General features: G+C 42.0%; 2 protein-coding genes across 2 annotated transcripts; both read left to right on the top strand.

Moving 5' to 3' along the window:
- The first annotated feature begins 58 nt into the window (after positions 1–58).
- Positions 59–8,723, top strand: LOC139554749 (protein disulfide-isomerase A3-like). Its single transcript, XM_071367843.1, has 13 exons — positions 59–348; positions 775–853; positions 1,678–1,795; positions 1,876–1,983; positions 2,200–2,329; positions 2,572–2,685; positions 2,865–2,990; positions 3,394–3,576; positions 5,142–5,250; positions 5,414–5,542; positions 5,766–5,845; positions 5,981–6,038; positions 6,999–8,723. Exons 1-13 carry the CDS (start codon positions 188–190, stop codon positions 7,086–7,088), a joined length of 1,485 nt encoding a protein of 494 aa, XP_071223944.1. The 5' UTR covers positions 59–187; the 3' UTR covers positions 7,089–8,723.
- A 1,807-nt stretch (positions 8,724–10,530) lies between these two features.
- On the top strand, positions 10,531–21,074 carry LOC139554747 (T-complex protein 1 subunit gamma). Its single transcript, XM_071367842.1, has 13 exons — positions 10,531–10,672; positions 11,608–11,669; positions 12,146–12,196; positions 12,305–12,367; positions 12,483–12,579; positions 13,742–13,859; positions 16,040–16,226; positions 16,315–16,597; positions 16,704–16,785; positions 17,022–17,202; positions 17,450–17,695; positions 17,854–17,985; positions 20,240–21,074. Exons 1-13 carry the CDS (start codon positions 10,645–10,647, stop codon positions 20,315–20,317), a joined length of 1,608 nt encoding a protein of 535 aa, XP_071223943.1. The 5' UTR covers positions 10,531–10,644; the 3' UTR covers positions 20,318–21,074.
- The last annotated feature ends 1,400 nt before the right edge of the window (positions 21,075–22,474 follow it).

Below are 22,474 nucleotides of genomic sequence, written 5' to 3'. Positions count from 1 at the left end.
TCCTCGACCAATGACAAGGTCAGTTTCCGTCATATTCCGTTTATGTCCCGCCTTTCAATTGTCCACTTGTCTTTTCCGAAAGAGGAGCCGCAGGGTGACAGCGAGGGTTCTCTTTTCCACAACATATGGGCTCTTTTTGTTTCTGTATTTTATTTGATAATTCTGTTCACTTGAAGGATTTAGAAATATGGCATCCTTTTTGTCGCTCATCCGTGCTTTCATGTTATCGGTTGTAATATTTTCTGGAGCGGTAGTCGCACGGGGTGATGTGCTAGAGCTAGGGGACGCGGATTTCGATTACCTGGCAGCGGAGCACGAGACGATGTTAGTGAAATTCTACGCTCCATGGTGAGAGAACAAATGGAAACATTCCCTTTTGTCTATATCAATTGTCATTCATAGACATGCAATGTAATTTAATGCAAATATGTAAGTACAGTATCTATTCTAGGCAACTGTCCAAGACATGTTCCGTTAGCCAGCTAACTATATTCTTTGTTTCAGCTGTCAAGCTCAAGGCAAGTAGCTACTGTATCAATGCAAGCTAGCTAGCAGCATGTTGGCCGTTATGTGCAAATAGTATTTGAGCTATTGATATGTTTTCAAAATTGGCAATATGATGTCTTTATAACCACAATTTGCTTATGAGTTTTACAGGTATACCACGTTTATACCCACGTATAACTATGGTATCATTTGCATTGCCTGTCACTTCATATTCAGTTCCTTGGATTATATCTCCAGTAATCTATTGTATCATTATTTGCTTCGCAGGTGTGGACATTGTAAGAAACTAGCCCCAGATTTTGAGACCGCAGCCAGTCGACTGAAAGGGACAGTGCCACTTGCTAAGGTATGATATAGCTACCACACCACTTTGTCAGAATAGCTATCAATTTATTTTGTTTGCCAATTTGTGGTACAGTAGCTTTTTATATAACCCAGGGACATTATATGAAAGGGCTAATGTACTTTATATAGACCCCTTTCCAGTACACGACACAGTGACGTCGACGTTCACGCACAGATGCACCCTACTCTTGGCTGCAGTAAGAAAGGCATCGACGTATGCGCCCATGAAACATCCTGGATTTATGTTTTTATTACTTCTAAACAAAATAACGTTTCGGGGTTCTCATGTGCTTACAATGATGTTTCGATTCTTGCTTGAAAAGTTCCTAAGATTATGTTTGTGTTGTGATCTTTGCTAAATAACTTTTGGATGCAGCAGTTGTTTTGCTATATAGGCTGTATATAGGCTGTAGCAAAAGCTAGCCAAAGATACATTTTTCTGGTTGAAGTGTTTTTTTAAAGTATAATGCAGTTGATTTGTGATGATGACACAAATATTATATTAAGCAGGACATTCACACCAGCCTTAAAATAAAATTCTAATCCAAAAGTAGTGTGAAATGCGCTCCTAAATAGAGCCTTTCCCCCCTATAAGAACTCCCATGTGTTTTGCCACCAACTGGCGCAAATCACCCTCCTGCAGCAATGTTTGAAAACACAGACAGGGGTCTATTGCCTCTGGCATCTCCCTATCTTTTTTCTCACTCTTTTGCTTTCTATAATTGTTTTACTCTATCTATCCCTTTCTCTCTCCTTTCACACTGCCTCTCTCTACCTCCCCACCCTCTGTATCTCTTCCATCCATCTCACTCTCTCACCCCTCAGGTGGATTGCACAGCGAGCCCAGACATTTGCGGGCGTTTCGGAGTCACAGGGTACCCCACGCTCAAGATCTTCAGAAACGGAGAAGACTCCTCGTCCTATGACGGACCACGCTCAGCAGGTGTGTGTGATTTTAAGTGTTGTTATTTAAAGTACACTCATCATGTAGGCCTACTAATGCATTTGTCTGCATACAAACAGATGGGATTGTCCACTACATGAAGAAGCAGGCTGGACCCAACTCGGTTACCCTGCGCAGCGAGGCAGACGTCGAGGCCTTTGTCAACCATTTTGACGCCAGTGTAGTGGGTACGTAGTACTCTAGAGGAGTATTAGTTACCTGTTTGTTCTTAACTGAATCTTTGGCTCCCTAAATCTGTACTTTTCACATTGTCCATCATTTAATTGATGTTCACTGCTCTGAAAAGCCTTGTGAGAGGTGAATGCAACATGGTGGAAGCCAACACTGGCAGTGTTGGAAAGGGCTAATGTACTCTCTCTCCATACTTACCTCTCCCCTCCCAGGTTTCTTCTCTGGGCCTGACAGTGCTCAGCTGGCAGAGTTTCTGAAGGCGGCCGGCGTCATGAGGGACCACTTCCGCTTCGCCCACACCATCAACATGACCCTGGGCCTCAAACATGGGGTGGACACTGAGTGAGTGAGTGAGTGAGTGAGTGGGAGGGAGGGATAGGAAGAGAATGGGAAGAAGTGAGCGTGATAGAGAGTGAGATCAAGATAACCCTGTTGAGGTAAATCAGGTGTCTTAGTGCTGGGCTAGAGCAAAATTGTGTACACCCTGGAATGGACTGAGAAACACTGCTATAGTGTGACTGTGCATGGTGTGACCAACAGACTGATCAACTACCGTCTTATCGCTCTCCCCTGCGTCTCTCCAGGAGTGTTCTGCTGTTCAGGCCCCCAAGGCTGAGCGGTAAGTTTGAGGAGAGCGTGCTGCGCTTTACTGAGACCGTCACCACCCACACACTGCGCCGCTTCATCAGAGACAACATGTAAGACTACTGCTCCCGTTTGTCTACTCTAAATCCATCACCTGAATGTCTGTGTTACATTAGTGTCTCTATCTCTCTCTATCATATCAGTTTCTCTTTTTCATATCCCCATCTCTCTTTCCCCCTTTACCTCTACTTGAGTGTCTAATGTTATTGGTCTTCCTGTTTCCTTTGGTCAGTTTCGGAATGTGCCCCCATCTGACCAATGAGAACAGAGATAAGCTGAAGGGGCAGGACTTGTTGACTGCGTACTATGATTTGGACTACCTTCGGAACCCCAAAGGCTCCAACTATTGGAGGAACAGGTTGGTACACCTCCAATACCACAACACTTTAAACCATTAAACCACACTCATATTAGATGACCCACACTTAATAGCAACCTTCTCTTTTATTTCAGTTCTGTTTTTAATTTGATACTGAATTCATAGTAGGTATGTTATTATTGTATTGGTTACAATTATGTTACACTCGTTTTTTTTTTTATGGGATGATATTGAAATACTATTATTACCTTACATGGTCATTGGGCAACGTAAAGTGTGACCAAGTAGTAATGTAGATATGTATTCTCTTGTATTATGTATTTTGATTTCGACCTTATCCTACATACAGTACATATAATACCTGAACTCCAAATATTGTATACAAGGTGGTATATAAGTTTCCTATCATTATTTTTAAATGTCGTTCATGTGCTCTTCTCAGGGTGATGAAGGTGGGTTATCAGTTTGCGTCCCAGGGCCTGAGTTTTGCCGTGGCCAATCGCAGGGACTTTGTGGACGAGCTAGAGGAGGAGTTTGGTCTGGGTGCGTCGGACGGAGGAGATCTGCCCTTCGTAACCATCAGAACACGACAGGGCTTCAAGTACACCATGAGGGAGGAGTTCACGTGAGTTACAGACAAACTCAGCAAAAAAAAGAAACGGCCCTTTTTCGGGACCCTGTCTTTCAAAGATAATTTGTAAAAATCCAAATAACTTCACAGATCTTCATTGTAAAGGGTTTAAACACTGTTTTCCATGCTTGTTCAATGAACCATAAACAATTAATGAACATGCACCTGTGGAACGGTCGTTAAGACACTAACAGCTTACAGACAGATGGTAGGCAATTAAGGTCACAGTTATGAAAACTTAGGACACTAAAGAGGCCTTTCAACTGATTCTGAAAAACTCCAAAAGAAAGATGCCCAGGGTCCCTGCTCATCTGTGTGAACATGCCTTAGGCATGCTGCAAGGAGGCATGAGGGCTGTAGATGTGGCCAGGGCAATAAATTGCAATATCCGTACTAAGACAGCGCTACAGGGAGACAGGACGGACAGCTGATCGTCCTCGCAGTGGCAGACCACGTGTAACAACACCTGCACAGGATCGGTACATCTGAACATCACACCTGCGGGACAGGTACAGGATGGCAACAACAACTGCTCGAGTTACACCAGGAATGCACTATCCCTCCATCGGTGCTCAGACTGTTCGCAATAGGCTGAAAGAGGCTGGACTGAGGGCTGGTAGACCTGTTGTAAGGCAGGTCCTCACCAAACATCACCGGCAACAACGTCGCCTATGGGCACAAACCCACAGTCGCTGGACCAGACAGGACTGGCAAAAAGTGCTCTTCACTGACAAGTTGTGGTTTTGTCTCACCAGGGGTGATGGTCGGATTCGCATTTATCGTTGAAGGAATGAGCTTTACACTGAGGCCTGTACTCTGGAGCGGGATCGATTTGGAAGTGGAGGTTCCGTCATGGTCTGGGGCGGTGTGTCACAGTATCATCGGACTGAGCTTGTTGTCATTGCAGGCAATCTCAATGCTGTGCGTTACAGGGAAGACATCCTCCTCCCTCATGTGGTACCCTTTCTGCAGGCTCATCCTGACATGACCCTCCAGCATGACAATGCCACCAGCCATACTGCTCGTTCTGTGCATGATTTCCTGCAAGACAGGAATGTCAGTGTTCTGCCATGGCCAGCGAAGAGCCCGGATCTCAATCCCATTGAGCACGTCTGGGACCTGTTGGATCGGAGGGTGAGGGCTAGGGCCATTCCCACCAGAAATGTCTGGGAACTTGCAGGTGCCTGGGTGGAAGAGTGGGGTAACATCTCACAGCAAGAACTGGCAAATCTGGTGCACTGCAGTACTTAATGCAGCTGCTGGCCACACCAGATACTGACTGTTACTTCTGATTTTGACCCCCCCTTTGTTCAGGGACACGTTATTCAATTTCTGTTAGTCACATGTCTGTGGAACTTGTTTAGTTTATGTCTCAGTTTTTGAATCTTGTTATGTTCCTACAAATACATACACATGTTAAGTTTGCTGAAAATAAACGCAGTTGACAGTGAGAGGACGTTTCTTTTTTTGCTGAGTTTAGTTGAGGTTCTAAGTCTAACCTTTAAGTTCCACCACGTACAACCCTACTAATTATGTTTGTTGTTGATCCTATTTAACAGGAGAGATGGGAAGTCCCTGGAAAGATTCCTGGAGGATTACTTTGCTGGACGACTAAAACGTTACATCAAGTCGGAGCCCATCCCTGAGAAAAACAAGGGTCCCGTCAAGGTATGTTTGTTTGTCTATGTGAACGAGTGTCTGTATTTCTGTGTTATTATTCAATACTCAATCGCAGTACATTTGTGTTTCTGATTTTGTTGTCGTGACAAATCACAATTTTTTTGTGCGTGTGTGTTTGTGTGTGTGTGTGTATGCGCGCGCCCACTCCCAGGTAGTGGTAGCAGAGTCATTTGAGGAGATTGTGAATGACCCTGAGAAGGACGTGCTGATTGAGTTCTATGCCCCCTGGTGTGGTCACTGTAAGAGCCTGGAGCCCAAGTACAAGGAGTTGGCAGAACAGGTGAGAAAGACTACATACACAGACTCACCAATGCCACATTTTATGTAATTTAAAACTAGAACAGAATATTTTATTTACTGCCACTATTTACTATTATGGCTTTCCTCAGAACAATTGTATGCATTGAGATTTGTGATTTGTCAATAAACTAAGGAAAAGAGCTAAAGCCAAGTAAACCCTTTTGTTCTCATTGGTTATTTCTCCTTTTTTCTTCTCCCTTCAGCTCTACTCTGACCCTAATATTGTCATTGCCAAGATGGACGCTACAGCCAATGATGTTCCACAAGGCTTTGATGTGCAAGGGTGAGACACCACACTTTATCACCTGGTTATCCTTTTCCTTCTATCAGCTCTCACTTATCTTTCCATTCATTTTCTCCCTGTCTCTGGTCATTCATTCATTGTGTTTCTCTCGCTCTCTCATGTATTGTTCTGTAGGTTTCCCACCATCTACTTTGCTCGGGCAGACAAGAAGGACCAACCCAAACGATATGAGGTGAAATCTCCCAAAATGTTATTACCATTTTACATAAGCAGACACAAACTAGTCATATACCAGTGTTTCCCCTATATTCATTTAGCAGCGGCGTCCCGCCACTCCCAAAAAATATATTTAAAAGAAACATATATATATATAGAGAGAGAGAGATTATTTTGCATTGTGATGGCATTTTCCTGTATTACCAAATGAGGAGAGTTACAAACCACACACCAGTCAGAGTTATACTTAAACTTCATCTTTAATAATATGAGCTTTACAATAGCCCTTTGACTCTCAGATCAATTCAGTGTCTATAATGAATTCTGAGAGTCCCTACATAAGAATACAAAGATCTTTTATAGCCAAGATACACCCCTCTCAACTTACATGATGAACCACAGATCTTAGGAACAGTTCACAAAGGTTAAGATTTGTATGAAAGATATCTATAAAACATAGCAGACAGTTACTGCTGTGTCGACAGTTCTTATTGTAAAGACCAGTGTCTGGCCCCCTCCTACTCCAAACTGGAACCCGTCTTACCCTGGTACGGTATAGCACAAAAACATTAGCTTTACTATCTGGAATGCTCTTTAGGCTTTATTACCCAAAGACATCGTAAATCTCCTCTGGCAGTGCTATCTCATAGAGACCCATCCTCAGTGGAACACACAAACACAATAGTCGACAGAATCCTCTATTCTGTCGAATAAAACAACCATTCTAATGCAATACAAGCACTATAACATAATCTTGCAATTTTCCACGACATCTTCTATAGATATTTCTGCCAAAACATGCTTTTAAAGGAATAGCGCAATGACTGAAAGCAATGGCTCGCAAAACTACTTCACCCACTAGATTTGCCACCGCTGCTGAAAACAATCCTAGGGGAAACACTGCATATACTGATGTATCAAAGATTGTATATGTCGGGTTACAAAGGGTGCTTAAAATGTTTTCCTGTAATTCCAGGGAGCCCGTGAAGTGAAGGACTTCATCAAGTACTTGAAGAGAGAATCCTCGCACATCCCCGTTGTCAGTGGCGTGAGAGAAGACTTGTGAACAGAAGTGATTCGATGGCAGGGGTGTATGATGGGAAATGTATCTTGAGACCCCTGGAATTGCAGTTGTGGATACGCTGTTCCTGAAGAGTCACAACTTCTGCTGAGATTCTTTATTTCTGATGAAATAACACTCCAGAAACTCTACCCACAAAGTTTTTTTCCCCTTGAAACAACAGATTTGAATGAAATCCAAGTTACACGATTAACTCTCCAGGAACAGAGCCCCTTGTAATTGATCAGGAGGAGTAATAGCATTTCTACAGAAGAGAAACAATGAGTGAGGACTGCCAGCTTCTAATGTCAAGTGACCTGGAAGAGAGATGAGGCTGATTTGTCTTGGCATAAGACTGAACCAAACCTTCCCAATTTACATTCATATAAAGGCAAAATCAAAATGTACATCGACGGCATGAACTCACCAAGGATCAGTTTGTTGCAGGTTTATCATGCATCAAATACTGTGATATTAATATATACTGTATAATGATACTGTAATAACACCTATTTGTTTCTATATAGATCTTGACTTACTATCTCTCCTCTATCTCAGAACCATCTGTCTTCCTCACCATCATAAGCCATACCATCCATTCCACCAATGATGATTGCTTGTGTAAAATACTCTGAAATGGCTCCATATTTCCTAGTTCTAAAAAAAAGTTCAGACGGGTATAAATACCCACTGGTCTTTTTGTATGTGCGCTTGAGCTACTGAGTTGGTGTCATTCCAGACAGCACCAACAACCAACCAACCACTCACTCCTGATCTATCTGCCTCCTGACTGCATACAAAACCCAAAACATCCCAACCCATTCTCCCTTTTTTTTGGCCATGCAAATATCAAATTAACCATATTGGAAATACTGTAAAGGCAATATTCCGATTGGCAAAAATTACAAGTAGCCACAATGCTGTTCTTGAAAAAAAATATGTTTGCACCCTATGTTTTTGAATATTCAGGTTTCTATTTGTTTCTATCATATGCCATTTTGCCAGGAATTTTTAGAGCAACTAACTTCTGAAAGTCCTGTACGATGTTTGGATATGGCTATGAAGGACGTGTGTGTGTGTGTGTGTAGTCATATTTATTGAATAGAGTATACAGTAAGCAACATACTTTGTACATAATGTGTGAAAACAAAGGATATTTGCTATCTTAATTGTCTCTTTTTTGACCGAGCCTTATAATTTATTGATGTACATTTTATTTGTTGCTAGAGTTTTGCACTCAGAGGACCCATTATCCTTACAGTTTATTTTTGATCTGCTAAGAAATTGAGATATGTCTTTGGCGTTTTCTCACTTAAACGATTCCAGTAACATTTTTAAAAAATTAGTATTTGATGTGTCTTTGACTTTCTTCTGGAAAACAGTCAGACAATAGTCTACTGTCGTACAACGTAGTAACACAGTACGCATACTTACATCAGTGAATACATATTTAGTTTTCTGGACACAGTGCAGCGTTCCCCAACTGGCGAGCCCCTAAAATATATATATATTTAAACAAACATGTTTTTTTGTGTTGGACATAGTCATTGTTGGACATACTTTGAACAAAAATATAAACGCGACATGTAAAGTGTTGGTCCCATATTTCATGAGCTGAAATAAAAGATCCCAGAAATGTTCCATACGCACAAAAGCTTATTTCTCTCAAATGTTGTATTTCTCCTTTGCCAAGATAATCCATCCACCTGACAGATGTCATATTAAGAAGCTGATTAAACAGCTTGATCATTACACAGGTGCACCTTGTGCTTTGGACAATAAAGGCGACTCTAAAATGTGTAGTTTTGTCACACAACACAATGCCACTGATGTCGCAGGTTGAAGGAGTGTGCAATTGGAATGCTGACTGAAGGAATGTCCACCAGAGCTGTTGCCAGATAATTTAATGTTCATTTCTCTACCATAAGCCGCCTCCAACGTCGTTTTAGATCATTTGGCGGTATGTCCAACTGGCCTCACAACCGCAGACCATGTGTATGGCGTTGTGTGGGCAAGTGGTTTGCTGATGTCAACATTGTGAACAAAGTGCCCCATGCTGGGGGTGTGATTATGGTATGGGCATGCATCAAATACAATTGCATTTTATCGATGGCAATTTGAATGCACAAAATACCATGACGAGATCCTGAGGCCCATTTTTAAAGGTATCTTTGACCAACAGATGCATATCTGTATTCATGTGAAATACACGCAGGCAAAGGAGACCTCCGGGTCGCTTCAGAGACTTTGTTTGTTCCCTCGGGGACGAGGGACTTTGTGGTGGGGGGGCTGTGTAGCGACCCGCACAGACAGCTGTGTGTTATGTGTTAGGCTAGTAGGTGGTTGTGTTCGCGGGGTCCGACATGTCAGTCAACCTGCTATCTGCCAATCACGGGAATGCCTGGAATGTTCTGATGCCGGGCATCCTGGCGGTTGGCGGAGTGGCGTGGAGGGGGGTTGGGCAGGGGGATGGAGCATTGGAAGTTAAGACCAGGTTTTGCCTTTGTTCTCTCTCTTACGTCTGGGCTCCACAAGAGAAGGTCACGATTGGCTTGTGTGTTATCTTTCACTTATTTGGCGTGGGCTACGGCCAAACAGTAGCCTGTGTAAAGTTGGTTTAATAAACCGTCCATTCGTAAACTCAATCCTCTGTCTGGACAGTTGTTCTTTTATGATCTAGTCAGGTCATTACAATATATTAGGGGTTAGTGAATTTATTTCGGTTGACTGATTTCCTCATATGAACTGTAACTCAATGAATGGGAATACAGATATAAATCAATGAAATTGTTGCATATTACGTTAATATTTTTGTTCAGTATAAAAAAACTAAAAACACTAGGAAATCAGCTCAAAGTGATTTTAATTTAAGAAATCTGTTTCCGAAGTGTTCCCACATATAATAGAGAGACGTGATCGTATACAAATATAAGGAAGGTCTGAAATGATTGTTTTAGACAAACATATGTTTGGGCTTCTTGCGGATAATTTGCAGTCTACAAATTATTTGTAATTGTTCCGCTCCAGAAAAAAACGGCCTGCTTCTGAATCTAGTTGATCCCTGCATTAGTAGGGCAGCGCACAATTGGCCAAGGGTCGTCCAGTTTAGGCCGTCATTGTAAATAAGAATTTGTTCTTAATAACTGACTTGCCTAGTTAAATAAAGGTAAAATAAATACAAAATAGTGGTTTGGTATTGTCATATCTCTCTTTTTTTCAATTCAACAACAAGAAGGGAAACATCCTGTAATACAGGTATCCTTGAATTTCAGAAAAGGTCTAGCCAATATTGGATTACTGTATATGGAGTTGCTTGGTTTTGTACAGGGCAATGAATATATGGTACAGGGTGCGTCTCACAATGATGCCCTGTACATACTCGCCTCCCCTTTAATCCTCTTGCGTTTACCCCGGTTCCCCAACTGGTGGAAGTCACAGTACATCACGTTTAGCTCGAAGGTTATTGGTTAACACACTAGAAGTAATCCGCCCTGCATCTGGATCTTCTTCCTCTAGTGCTGCCCAGAAGGTTCCAGACCGTTGTCCCACACACACTGTCACAATGATGGGCCAACAGGTTCTCGTGCTGAGTAAGTAAATAGAAAAACCTTAAGCAACGAGAAATGTAACATCTTAACTTTGATTTCTGTGGAAATGTGACGCATTTTGATGTCTTTGTCGTTTGTAATATCCTGACAAGCGGCCAGTACAGGCTACACAGGTAGCCAGCTACAAAGCATGTGCTTCTGCTTCCTTGCCGACAACTGACAGTGCTCGCTAATTAGCGTTAGCAAGGTATTTAGCTAGTAGGCTAACTAGCTCTTTGTATGACTTTCTTGGCCGTAACGTCAGATAACGTTACAACAAACCTATCTGGCTGGCTACAGTACATTTTACACAACCGCTAACGTTAAGTGCTTAACTAAAATGTCAATTCTCAAGAATACATTTTGTAATGACGTTACACATTGATAATACTTTATTGCTAGATAGTTTTAGATAGTTTGGTTGCTGTTGACCAATTGGGGCTAAAAACATGGGAGTCCTACCCATCTGTTCGACAACATTAGTGAAACTCGAAGTTTGACTCAAATCACTGCAATTTGAACCTAGTCGTTGGAGCTTCCAGGTATGTCAACATTAGACAGCTCCTGCATGTCAGTAACTAGCATGTCAGATTTAAGCCAACTTTGGTGCAGTATTTGTGTGTAGTTTAGTAATTATGTATCTGTTAGCAGCAAGGCATATCATTACAGCGTAAAATGTCAGCCTTCCAAAATACGAGACATCCATAATCCACACGATACGCCTAGCTAGCTTTTGTATGATGTAAATTCGGTAGCTAGCGAGCTACAGATGTGGGATCTTAATTTGTACATGGAAATCAAAAGGTGTAGAACAAACGTAGACTGTTGGATCCCAGTGGTAACTAGACTAATTGTTGTAATGATGTTTTGTTCTGCTGTGTTTTTGCAGCAATATTTTACACAATATACTATTAACTCCGTTCTCATGTTCCCTACAGGCCAGAATATGAAGAGGGAGTCTGGACGGAAGGTTCAGACAGGAAATATCAGTGCAGCCAAGGTGAGGTCCCATTAGTTGGTGTCTTCCACTGTACTTGGTTGAATTAACATGGTTTCTAGCTATGTTATTTCAACATAATTGTATGTTTAATAGCTGACTATGGGGCCCAGTACTAAGGCTGGGATGATACCAGTATCGTGATAATTGCTATCATCATGGGGTGGGGTGGGGGGGGGGGACCATGAAGTTTTGGAAAACAGCCCTAATGTTGGAAACGAACATCATGTTGTCATCGAGTCACGTTTATTTTCCAAGCTATAGCGCACAATATTTTACATACAGCATGTGTTTAAGGACCAAAGAGGTTGGTCTGCTTTTTCATTTTTGCCATGGAAAAAATATTGCGATACTGGTATCGTCACATCCCTACCCAGTACATTGCTACTGTAGCTCAATTGATGAGGAATGTAGGATAGCTATGATGCATTGCCTGTTGACACTATATAGATAAACCTCTTTTCGTATGTGTGTTGTAGACGATCGCAGACGTCATCAGAACATGCCTGGGACCAAGGGCCATGATGAAAGTGAGCTATAGGTTTCTTTTTATACCCAGGTTTTTGTCACAGTTTTGCTTGAAACATACTTTATGGTAGCACTTGAATTGGGGAAACCATAACATGCTTTGTGTGTAGATGCTTTTGGACCCCATGGGTGGGATTGTGATGACCAACGATGGCAACGCTATCCTGAGAGAGGTGAGAAGAGCACACTTGCTATGATTCCCAATACGTCTACTTCCATGTAGAAAATATCAATGTTCAGTGCCCCAGTGCAAAGCCCACCTCCTTCCCTCTGTCTCTGCTTCCACAGATCCAGGTCCAGCACCCGGCTGCCAAGTCCATGATTGAGATCAGCCGCACTCAGGACGAGGAGGTGGGAGACGGCACCACCTCTGTCATCATCCTGGGTGAGTCACCACATGCCCAATACTGTGAATAGACTGCACCATCAGGTCTATTCTCATGGTAGTAGTACACTAGTAATCCAATCCAGCCTATTCTTCATGTATTACTCCTGTGTCTCAACCAGGCCAAGAATTTAGTGGTTTTAGGGGCATGGCCGTTTAGGATTTTTTTTAACCTTTATTTAACTAGGCAAATCTGTTCCGAAAAAAATCGTATTTAAAATGCCGGCCAAACCTGGGCGATGTTGGGCCAATTGCAGACCTGCCAACATGCACGCGTTTTGCGTACCAACTACGCAATTCTCTGTCCACATACGAGATCCGAGTTAAAAGTATGCAGAAATGAATAGGGCCTAATTTAATAAAAAATAAAAAACATTTTAATAATGTACATTTAACTCTGCGTCCCATTAGTTGTGTTTTCCACGCAACCTGATAGACCGTTCCTGCTAATTGCATGTTGGAACATTTATAGCCTGCTGCCGTGTGCGCATTGCTGCGCTTATAATGTGAAGAAATAATAGGTTATCAACATTTTAATCTAGAAGTTCTGATCTGTTGCATCAGCCTCATTGCTTTTGAAATTTTGTTTTGATGTACGGTAGTAGTATTCATTTGGGGTCTATCATCCCACAACTGTCCCAGAGCGTCTGTTTGGAATGTTTCTTTCTTGCACAGAACGACAAGCTGACCCATAGAAAGGTCAACTTATGTCATATGTGAGATAGTAGATTGACATAGGTTAGTGCTTTTGCTGTTTGTTACTCATTTTGTTGGCTGACAAAGTCAACATGGACAGTTCTAACGTCTTCAATATTTGCCTTGGAATTCCATAAGGATGCATGCGCCGTTGCATCCCAATGTTTCTGACATCACTAGTAGTCTACTTCGGAGCTGCAATGCCTGTGAAAAGGACCTGATCACGTGACGGGCATTGACTAATGAGAATTGAAATATCTGAGAGAGCCATGTGAGTGAGGGGTGCTTCGGAGCAGGGCGATTGGCAGCTGGGAGAAAGGAATTTGTGTTGTTATATTCAGCCCAAGGGCACAACGGCCACTTTGGCCGCAAGGCGTGGATTTTTTTAGGGGGTGTTTCTGCCACAGAAGGTGTTATTGACAGCCATGGCCGGGGAGACATCCATACATTTTGTGCATCTCTCTAGCGGGTGAGATGCTGTCCGTGTCAGAGCAGTTCCTGGAGCAGCAGATGCACCCGACGGTTGTCATCAGTGCCTACAGACAAGCCCTGGATGATATGCTCAACCTGCTCAAAGATATCAGGTACTGTTCCAGCCTCTACCGCCCGCCCACACACACACACAACCTTTTAATCGTTAAGGGCTGAATCCTAACTTGACATCTGTATAACTTCACTTTTTATGCAAATCTGTGATTGACATTAATCTGTGATTTTATATGAAGTCTAGAGCTTTGGCCCAAATACTTTTTCTGGTCACTGCATGTTTCATGTCAAACAGTGATCCACTCAAAACGCAAGATATGTTTTAGACCTGCATTTTAAGGTGAAAGTCATTCATGTTAGCAGCCAATGTCATGTCACTTCTCTGGAGTCCAGGTTACGGCTGACCTGTATGTTGCAGGATCGGCTAGAAAGCATAGTCTGTCTGCAGCCTTTTTATTCCTCACAAATATTGTAACATATTCTGGTAAATGTATTACATCTTCATCCCTTAAGTATTGAAGGCAGTGCGACGTTACAACTATGGTATCTTTAGACAGATAGCCAGTAGCCACCCAAACTTGGCCTAGACCTGTATGAAAATGATCAACGAATCACCAGGAAGCCTATTCTGGCAAAGATGCGTCTGTAGCACATTGCTAATCCTTTTTATATATAAACATACTATTTTTTTTGTCTGCTAAAACTGGAGAAAATGAAACCAGTGCTTTGGTCATTAACCTGGATATGCATCCTCCCTTTGCGTGCCAAATGCTGATGACTGGTCAAGAGTCAAGACACTTTTTGGTTCTGAGGCACAGATGAGATGTTTGAGACAGGCCTACAGTATTGTACCAAATTATTTTGTTAGTAACCAGATCGAATAGGCAAATGTATAAATATACAATACAAATAGAATATGTAGCCTATTAAAATTAGAGGTCGACCGATTAATCGGCTCCGATTTCAAGTTTTCATAACCATCGGAAATCGGTATTTTTGGGCGCCGATTTTATTTTATATATTTTTTTACACCTTTTATTTAATCTTTATTTAACTTGGCAAGTCAGTTAAGAACACATTCTTACGAGGCAGAACGACAGATTTTTAACCTTGTCAGCTCGGGGGATCCAATCTTGCAACCTCACAGTTAACTAGTCCAATGCTCTAACACTGATTACATTGCACTCCACTAGGAGCCTGCCTGTGCCGCGAATGCAGTAAGCTAAGGTAAATTGCTAGCTAGCATTAAACTTATCTTATAAAAAACAATCAATCAATGACTGTCATTACTCCAATGTGTACTTAACCATAAACATCAATGCCTTTCTTAAAATCAATACACAAGTGTATATTTTTAAACCTGCATATTTAGCTATTTTACCGTTCATGTCTTCCATAGAGAATGTCTTGATCTACTTCAAATACGGTCTGTATTTCGTGCAGGCTTAAACCGCCTCGACGTTTTGATACCCGTGTAAATCTCACTAGGATAAGGTAACGTTTGTCAAAATATTTTCATAAATCCACTCTACAAAAAAAATGATCTTCACTTATATTTAGCCAATATTGATCAGAGTTACCTTGTCCTATGGATATCTACACAGTTATAAAATTGTCAAGGTGGTGTAAGCCTACACGAAACACAGACTATATTTGAAGTGAATCTAAAAATATCCTTTGGAATAAATGAAGGAACCGCTTTTCAGATTTTGCTAGTAGTTGTCATGGGAATTATGACTCACACTTTGGTCGTCAATTCTTACCATGCCCATTATTAAAATAGGATTTCCTGCATATAGAAATGACAGTTTTTGTTTTCAACATTCATCACAGGTAACTTAAACTCTATTTTTATTCAAACAGTTGAGAGTATTTGTCTCCTAAGCAGACTCTTCAGTATCATTGTCACTTCAGAGCTGTGTGTGTGTATTTATGTATTATATTAAGTAAAAATAAAAGTGTTCATTCAGTATTGTTGCAATTGTCATTATTACAAAAATGTGTGTGTATGATATATATATACTTATAAACATTTTATTTTTTATAAATCGGCCGATTAATCGGTATCGGCTTTTTTTGTCCTCCAGTAATCGGTATCGGCGTTAAAATCATAATCGGTCGACCTCTAATTAAAATGTAGGGAAAATGTGTTTTTCCCATTCAGTTTCAACCCCCACAAAAACCTTTTCGCGACCCCCAGTTTGAGAACCACTGTTTTAGGTGGCAAATGCTTTCACACTCATAACATTTGTTTAACAACACACTCTCCTCCTCCCAGCACCCCAGTGGACGTGAGCGACAGGGAGATGATGCTGAAGATCATCAACTCTGCCATCAACACCAAGGCCCTGAGCCGCTGGTCTGACATGGCCTGCAGCATCGCCCTGGACGCCGTCAAAACTGTGGAGATGGAGGAGAACGGACGCAAGGAGATCGACATCAAGAAGTACGCCAAAGTAGAAAAGGTAAGGTTCAAAGTGTGTCTTTTTTTATGTCCGTTTTCCTGTGCAATCCAAGTTCTGCTTCATCCTCTGTGTTAATGTGTTTGTCCAGGTTCCCGGTGGGATCATCGAGGACTCGTGCGTGCTGAGAGGTGTGATGGTGAACAAGGACGTGACCCACCCGCGCATGCGCAGAATGATCAAGGATCCCCGTATTGTCCTGTTGGACTGCTCCCTGGAGTACAAGAAGGGAGAGAGCCAGACTGATATTGAGATCACTCGTGAGGAGGACTTTGCCCGCATACTGCAGATGGAGGAGGAGTACATCCAGCAGATCTGTGAAGACATCATCCGCCTCAAGCCTGACCTCATCTTCACAGAGAAGGGCATCTCAGGTACCCCACGCTGCTTCAAAATTCATTGTTCTTGTTAAGGCCTATGTCTGATGCAACTGACTTTAAAAAAACTTTTTTACCTCGACTATATTTTGCCTCTCTTCAGACTTGGCTCAGCACTACCTGATGAAGGCTAACATCACGGCTATTCGCCGTGTAAGAAAGACTGACAACAACCGGATTGCCAGGTAAGCCAATTGAAAGCAAAAAAAAAAATGTGTTGACATTACATCAATTATTGGAGGCAATTCTCGCAAACAAAAACATGTTTAAATTTCGCCGTTTTGCTCTGTGTCATGTTACTATGTACATAGCTAGCGAATGACCGAGCACTTTCATTGCGTATTGGTTTATTTATGTTTCTTTAACGGGGTGTATGGTCTTCACAACTACTGCTCTAACCTATTTCCTTGTTACCCCTCAGGGCGTGTGGCGCACGCATTGCCAGCCGTACGGACGAGCTGCGCGAGGAGGACGTGGGCCTGGGGGCAGGATTGTTTGAGATCAAGAAGATTGGAGACGAGTACTTTGCCTTCGTCACAGAGTGCAAAGACCCTAAAGCCTGCACCATCCTGCTGAGAGGAGCCAGCAAGGAAATCCTGGCGGTGAGAAACTGAGAATAAAGCGTTCAAAATAATATGCGCTTTTTGTTGCGCAACAATCACTAAGTGCTAAAAGAGAGGGATGATAATGTAAAGAATGACGTTAATGGGATGAGTCTCTACTCCCCTCCTAGAACCTGTCTCTTTTTTAAAATTGTAAGTCACAGAAGTTATCAGTGCAAAGATGACTAAATTAGGTTTTACTTGTGTTCTGAAATCTCGCTTTCCTCCATTTACCTCTATCTCCCAGGAGGTGGAGCGTAACCTGCAGGATGCCATGCAGGTGACCCGCAATGTGCTGCTGGAGCCCAGCCTGCTGCCTGGCGGTGGCGCTGCCGAGATGGCTGTGTCCCGGCGGCTGATGGAGCTCTCCAAGGCCCTCACTGGCGTGGAGCAGTGGCCCTACCGTGCCCTGGCCCAGGCCCTGGAGGTCATCCCCCGCACCCTCATCCAGAACTGTGGCGCCTCCACCATCCGTGTGCTCACCTCCCTCAGGGTAAGAGAGACGGAGAGAGTCAAAGGTAGAATCTCATACCATCTCGGAGGAAGACAATGGGAGAGTGTGTGCGCAAGTGTGAGAGAGGGTGTGAAAGGGAGATGGAGGTTTTACTGTACATTATAGTGGCCTTTTCACTGAGCTCCATCTCACTCCAGGCCAAGCACACCCAGAAGGGCAGTGTGTCGTGGGGGGTGAACGGAGAGACTGGCACCCTGGCTGACATGACCGCCCTGGGCATCTGGGAGCCACTGGCCGTCAAGGCCCAGACCTACAAGACTGCAGTAGAGGTGAGAGACTTCCAACCACCTGCTCAATACAATGTTGAGGGCATTGAGGCGCTACACAAGTGTTCATTAGTTACAGTGCCTTCAGAAAGTACTCACACCCCTTTTACTTTTTCCACATTTTGTTACAGCCTAAATTTAAAATGGATTAAATTGAGATTTTGTCTCTGGCAAAATACCCCGTAATGTTAAAGTCGAATGTTTTTAGACATTTTTTCAAATTAATAAAAAATGAAAAGCTGGAATGTCTTGAGGCAATAAGTATTCAACCCCTTTGTTATGGCAAGCCTAAATAAGTTCAGGAGTAAAACATTTTTTTAACAAGTGCCATAATAAGTTGCATGGCAATACTAGCGTTTAACATGATTTTTGAATAACTAGCTCATCTTTGTACCCCACACATACAATAATCTGTAAGGTCCCTCAACTGAGCAATGAATTTCAACCACAGATTCAACTACCAAGACGGGAGGTTTCCCAATGCCTCACAAAGGGCACCTCAAATCAAATGTTGGTTGCGTAAACATATTTTGCAGGTGCAGTGAAATGCTTGTTTCTAGCTCCAACAGTGCAGTAATAACTAACAAAACAATATATATATATATATGAAATATCAGAACGAGCAATGTCAGTCCGAAATAAATATATATTTATATGATGGTGTGTGTATAGACATTATGGACAGTATATGAATAGAAAAAGTGTGTACAGCAGTAGTTTTATAGGATGAGCCTTGACTAGAATACACCTATTGGTTGATGGGTAAACCATATATTTTTTTAAAGCAGACATTGAATATCCCTTTTGAGCATGGCGAAATTATTAATTACACTTTGGATGGTGTATCAACACACACAGTCACTACAAAGATACAGGCGTCCTTCCTATCTCAGTTGCCGAGGGGAGGACGGAAAACGCTCAAGGTTTTCAGAGGCCAATAGTGACTTTAAAACAGTTAGTGTTTAAAGGCTGTAATAGGAGAACTGAAGATGCATCAACAGGCAATAAAGCATTAAAAGTAAAACTGCAAATAAATGAGCTTTATGTCCTAATACAAAGCGTTATGTTTGGGGCAAACACAACACATTACTGAGTACCACTCTTCATATTTTCAAGCATGGTGGTGGCTGCATCATGTTATGGGTATGCTTGTCATTGGCGAGGACTACAGTTTATTTTTATCCTTAAAAAAAAATGTAATAGAGCTAAGCACAGGCAAAATCCTGGTTGTCTGCTTTCCAACAAACAATGGGAGACAAATTCACCTTTCAGCAGGACAATAACCTAAACACAAGGCCAAATATACACTGCGTGAACAAAATATTAAGAACACCTGGTCAGTCTATGATCCCTTATTGATGTATCTTGTTAAATTCTCTTCAATTAGTGTAGATGAATGGGAGGACACGGCTTAAAGATATTTTTAAGCCTTCAGAAAGATTGTATGTGTGCCGTTGATGGTCAATGGGAAAGACAAAATATTTAAGTGCCTTTTCAACGGGGTGTGGTAGTAGGTGCGAGGCGCACCGGTTTGTGTCAAACTGCAACACTGCTGGGTTTTTCACACTCAACAGTTTCCCATGTGTATCAAGAATGGTCCACCACCCAAAGGAAATCCAGCGAACTTGACTCAACTGGGAAGCATTGTAGTCAACATAGCCCCACATCCCTGTGGAATGCTTTTGACACCTTGTAGAGTCCATTCCCTGATGAATTGGGGCTGTTTTGAGGGCGAGCCACTCAGGGTTAGGAAGGTGTTCCTAATGTTTTTTTACAGTGGAGTTGCTTACCAAGACGACATTGAATATTCCTAAGGGGTCTAGTAACAGTTTTGACTTAAACTGGCTTAAAAATATATGGCAAGACTTAAATGGCTGTCTAGCAATGATCCACAACCAACTTGACAGAGCATGAAGAATTAAAAAAATTATGTGCAAATATTGTACAATCCAGGTGTGAAAAGCTCTTAGACTTACCTAGAAAGACTCACAGCTGTAATCGCTGCCAAATGTGATTCTAACATGTATTGACTCAGGGGTTTGAATATGTATGTAAATTAGATTTCTGTATTTCATTTTCAATAAATGTGCTAAAATATCTAAACATGTTTTTACGTTGTCATTATGGGGTGAGATTTTGAATTCAGGCTGTAACACAATGTAAGTCAAGGGGGTATGAATACTTTCTGAAGGCACTGTACATATTGTTTGGCTGTGCAGTTCTACTCCCTTGGACTCCTTCTTCTTTCTCTCTCCAGACGGCCATCTTGTTGCTGCGCATCGACGACATCGTCTCTGGACACAAGAAGAAGGGAGATGGACAGGGTGCCGAGTAGAGTGAGAGAAAGATTGGGAACAGAGAGGAGGAAGAGGGTAATGGAGGAATAGGCAATCTGAGCTATTTCTTGTTGTTGCATTGTTGAAGGAACCTGCAAGTAAGCATTTTGTTGGACGGTGTATACCATGTGTATCCTGTACATATGATAACTTAACAGCACTGTTTTATAAACCTCTCACTCAGATATGACTTTTGTTATGGTCACTCTAAGCAGACTGGGATAGGGTTGTTGCATGTATTACATACTGTATGAATATACTGGATTTGGTATCAAGGCACTCAAGTTTAGTTTGGTTTGTGTGTATGGTGTGTGTTTGTGCAGTATTTATGGCAGTAAGTGTAAGATGTGACTGAATATGTTCTCCTGGGACCAAGGTTTACCTCGGTTAGTCTCACTAGGCATTTCTTTGTTTGGAAGAACTCCTTTGTGTTGAAGAATGGTTACCAATGGATGGTGACCAAATCATGTGACCAAGTCATTTGAATGAACTACTAAAGCACTGTGATCCTATAGAAAAATAGACCTTGCAAATCATTTATAGCCTGCAATGTCTACCTCTGAAGGTCCTTTTTAAATGCTGCATTGGATCGTCTAGCATTTCAATGAGTGCTTTGTTTTCTGTAAGAAATAGTTGGCGTTACGGGGTCTCTGGTTCTGAATCCTGTTACTCCACCAGACCATTTCCCTCCATTACCCTTTGCCTGGGGCTGTTACCTGTGATAGAATCAACTTCAATAAAAGTGGATACAAATGACATAGGGCTATGTTTGTTTCATTCACTTTGACGCCCATGATGTGTGATTATGATTCTCTCACCACTTTTGTTAATAATGTAGCATAGTCTATGGTGAAATGTTTCATTAATTGCTGCATCCTGAAATTTAGAGTACTTAAGTATTTTTTACTAAAGTCCTACTTCAAATCAAATGTATTTATATAGCCCTTCGTACATCAGCTGATATCTTAAAGTGCTGTACAGAAACCCAGCCTAAAACCCCAAACAGCAAGCAATGCAGGTGTATTGAAGTAGTTTTTTGGGCTATATGTACTTTACTATTTTATATTTTGACAACATCTACTTCACTACATTCCTAAACAATGTACTTTTTACTCCATACATTTTCCCTGACACCCAAAAGTACTTGTTACATTTTGAATGCTTAGCAGGACAGAAAATGGTCCAATTCACACACTTATCAAGAGCTCATCCCTACTGCCTCTAATCTGGCGGATTCACTAAATCAAAAAATGGAATTAAGAAATATCTAAAATATTAGGATGAGCAATATCGGAGAGGCATTGACTACAATACAGTATATACATATGAGATGAGTAAAGCAGTATTTAAACATGATTAAAGTGACTAGTGGGTGCTGTAGAAGTCGTGGAGGGCAGGCAGTGTGCCCCCAGTGATGCGTTGGGCAGACTACACCACCCTCTGGAGAGTCCTGCGGTTGCGGGCGGTGCAGTTGCTGTACCAGGCGGTGAGACAGCCCGACAGGATGCGCTGTTGCGGCTTCACCACACTGTGTGTGGGTGGACCATTTCAGATTGTCAGTGATGTATACCTCGAAGAACTTGAAGCTTTCCACCTTCTCCACTGCGGTCACATCAATGTGGATAGGGGCGTGCTCCCTCTGCTGTTTCCAGAAGTCCACGATCAGCTCCTTTGTTTTGTTGACATTGAGTGATGAGAGGTTATTTTCCTGGCACCACTCAACCAGGGCCCTCCCCTCCCTCCTGTAGGTTGTCTCGTCATTGTTGGTAATCAGGCATAGTACTGTAGTGTCATCTGCAAACTTGATTGCGTTGGAGGCGTGCGTGGCCACGCAGTCATGGGTAAACAGAGTACAGGAGGGGGCTGAGCACGCACCCTTGTGTTGAGGATCAGTGAAGTGGAGGTATTGTTTCTGTTACGGGATTTTTGTGTTTAATGACTAAAATATGTATACATTTGACTTAGAATTATAACTAAACAGAATACTACTATATTACTGTAAGAATGAATAATCATAAATGTTGAATGTTATGTGTTCCTTGTTAGAAAGAATGGGTTTATCTTCAGACAGGCTAGGATGATGTCTCTACCCAGGGAGGGGAAAGACCTTGGGTTGGTTGTAGATAGTTTAACAGTTGGCAGACAGTAATGAGAAC

This window comes from Salvelinus alpinus, chromosome 26, assembly GCF_045679555.1.
Source record: "Salvelinus alpinus chromosome 26, SLU_Salpinus.1, whole genome shotgun sequence".
In the NCBI taxonomy this organism is placed as follows: domain Eukaryota; kingdom Metazoa; phylum Chordata; class Actinopteri; order Salmoniformes; family Salmonidae; genus Salvelinus; species Salvelinus alpinus.
This window is presented reverse-complemented; position numbering and strand designations above follow the sequence as displayed.

Coding starts and splice junctions, on each gene's coding strand:
- LOC139554747 (XM_071367842.1), top strand. CDS start 10,645: ATGATGGGCCAACAGGTTCTCGTGCTGA. Junction 12,368..12,482: donor GCAACGCTATCCTGAGAGAG/GTGAGAAGAGCA, acceptor CTGCTTCCACAG/ATCCAGGTCCAGCACCCGGC. Junction 16,598..16,703: donor CACAGAGAAGGGCATCTCAG/GTACCCCACGCT, acceptor GCCTCTCTTCAG/ACTTGGCTCAGCACTACCTG.
- LOC139554749 (XM_071367843.1), top strand. CDS start 188: ATGGCATCCTTTTTGTCGCTCATCCGTGCTTTCATGTTATCGGTTGTA. Junction 2,330..2,571: donor AAACATGGGGTGGACACTGA/GTGAGTGAGTGA, acceptor GCGTCTCTCCAG/GAGTGTTCTGCTGTTCAGGC. Junction 2,991..3,393: donor TCCAACTATTGGAGGAACAG/GTTGGTACACCT, acceptor TGCTCTTCTCAG/GGTGATGAAGGTGGGTTATC.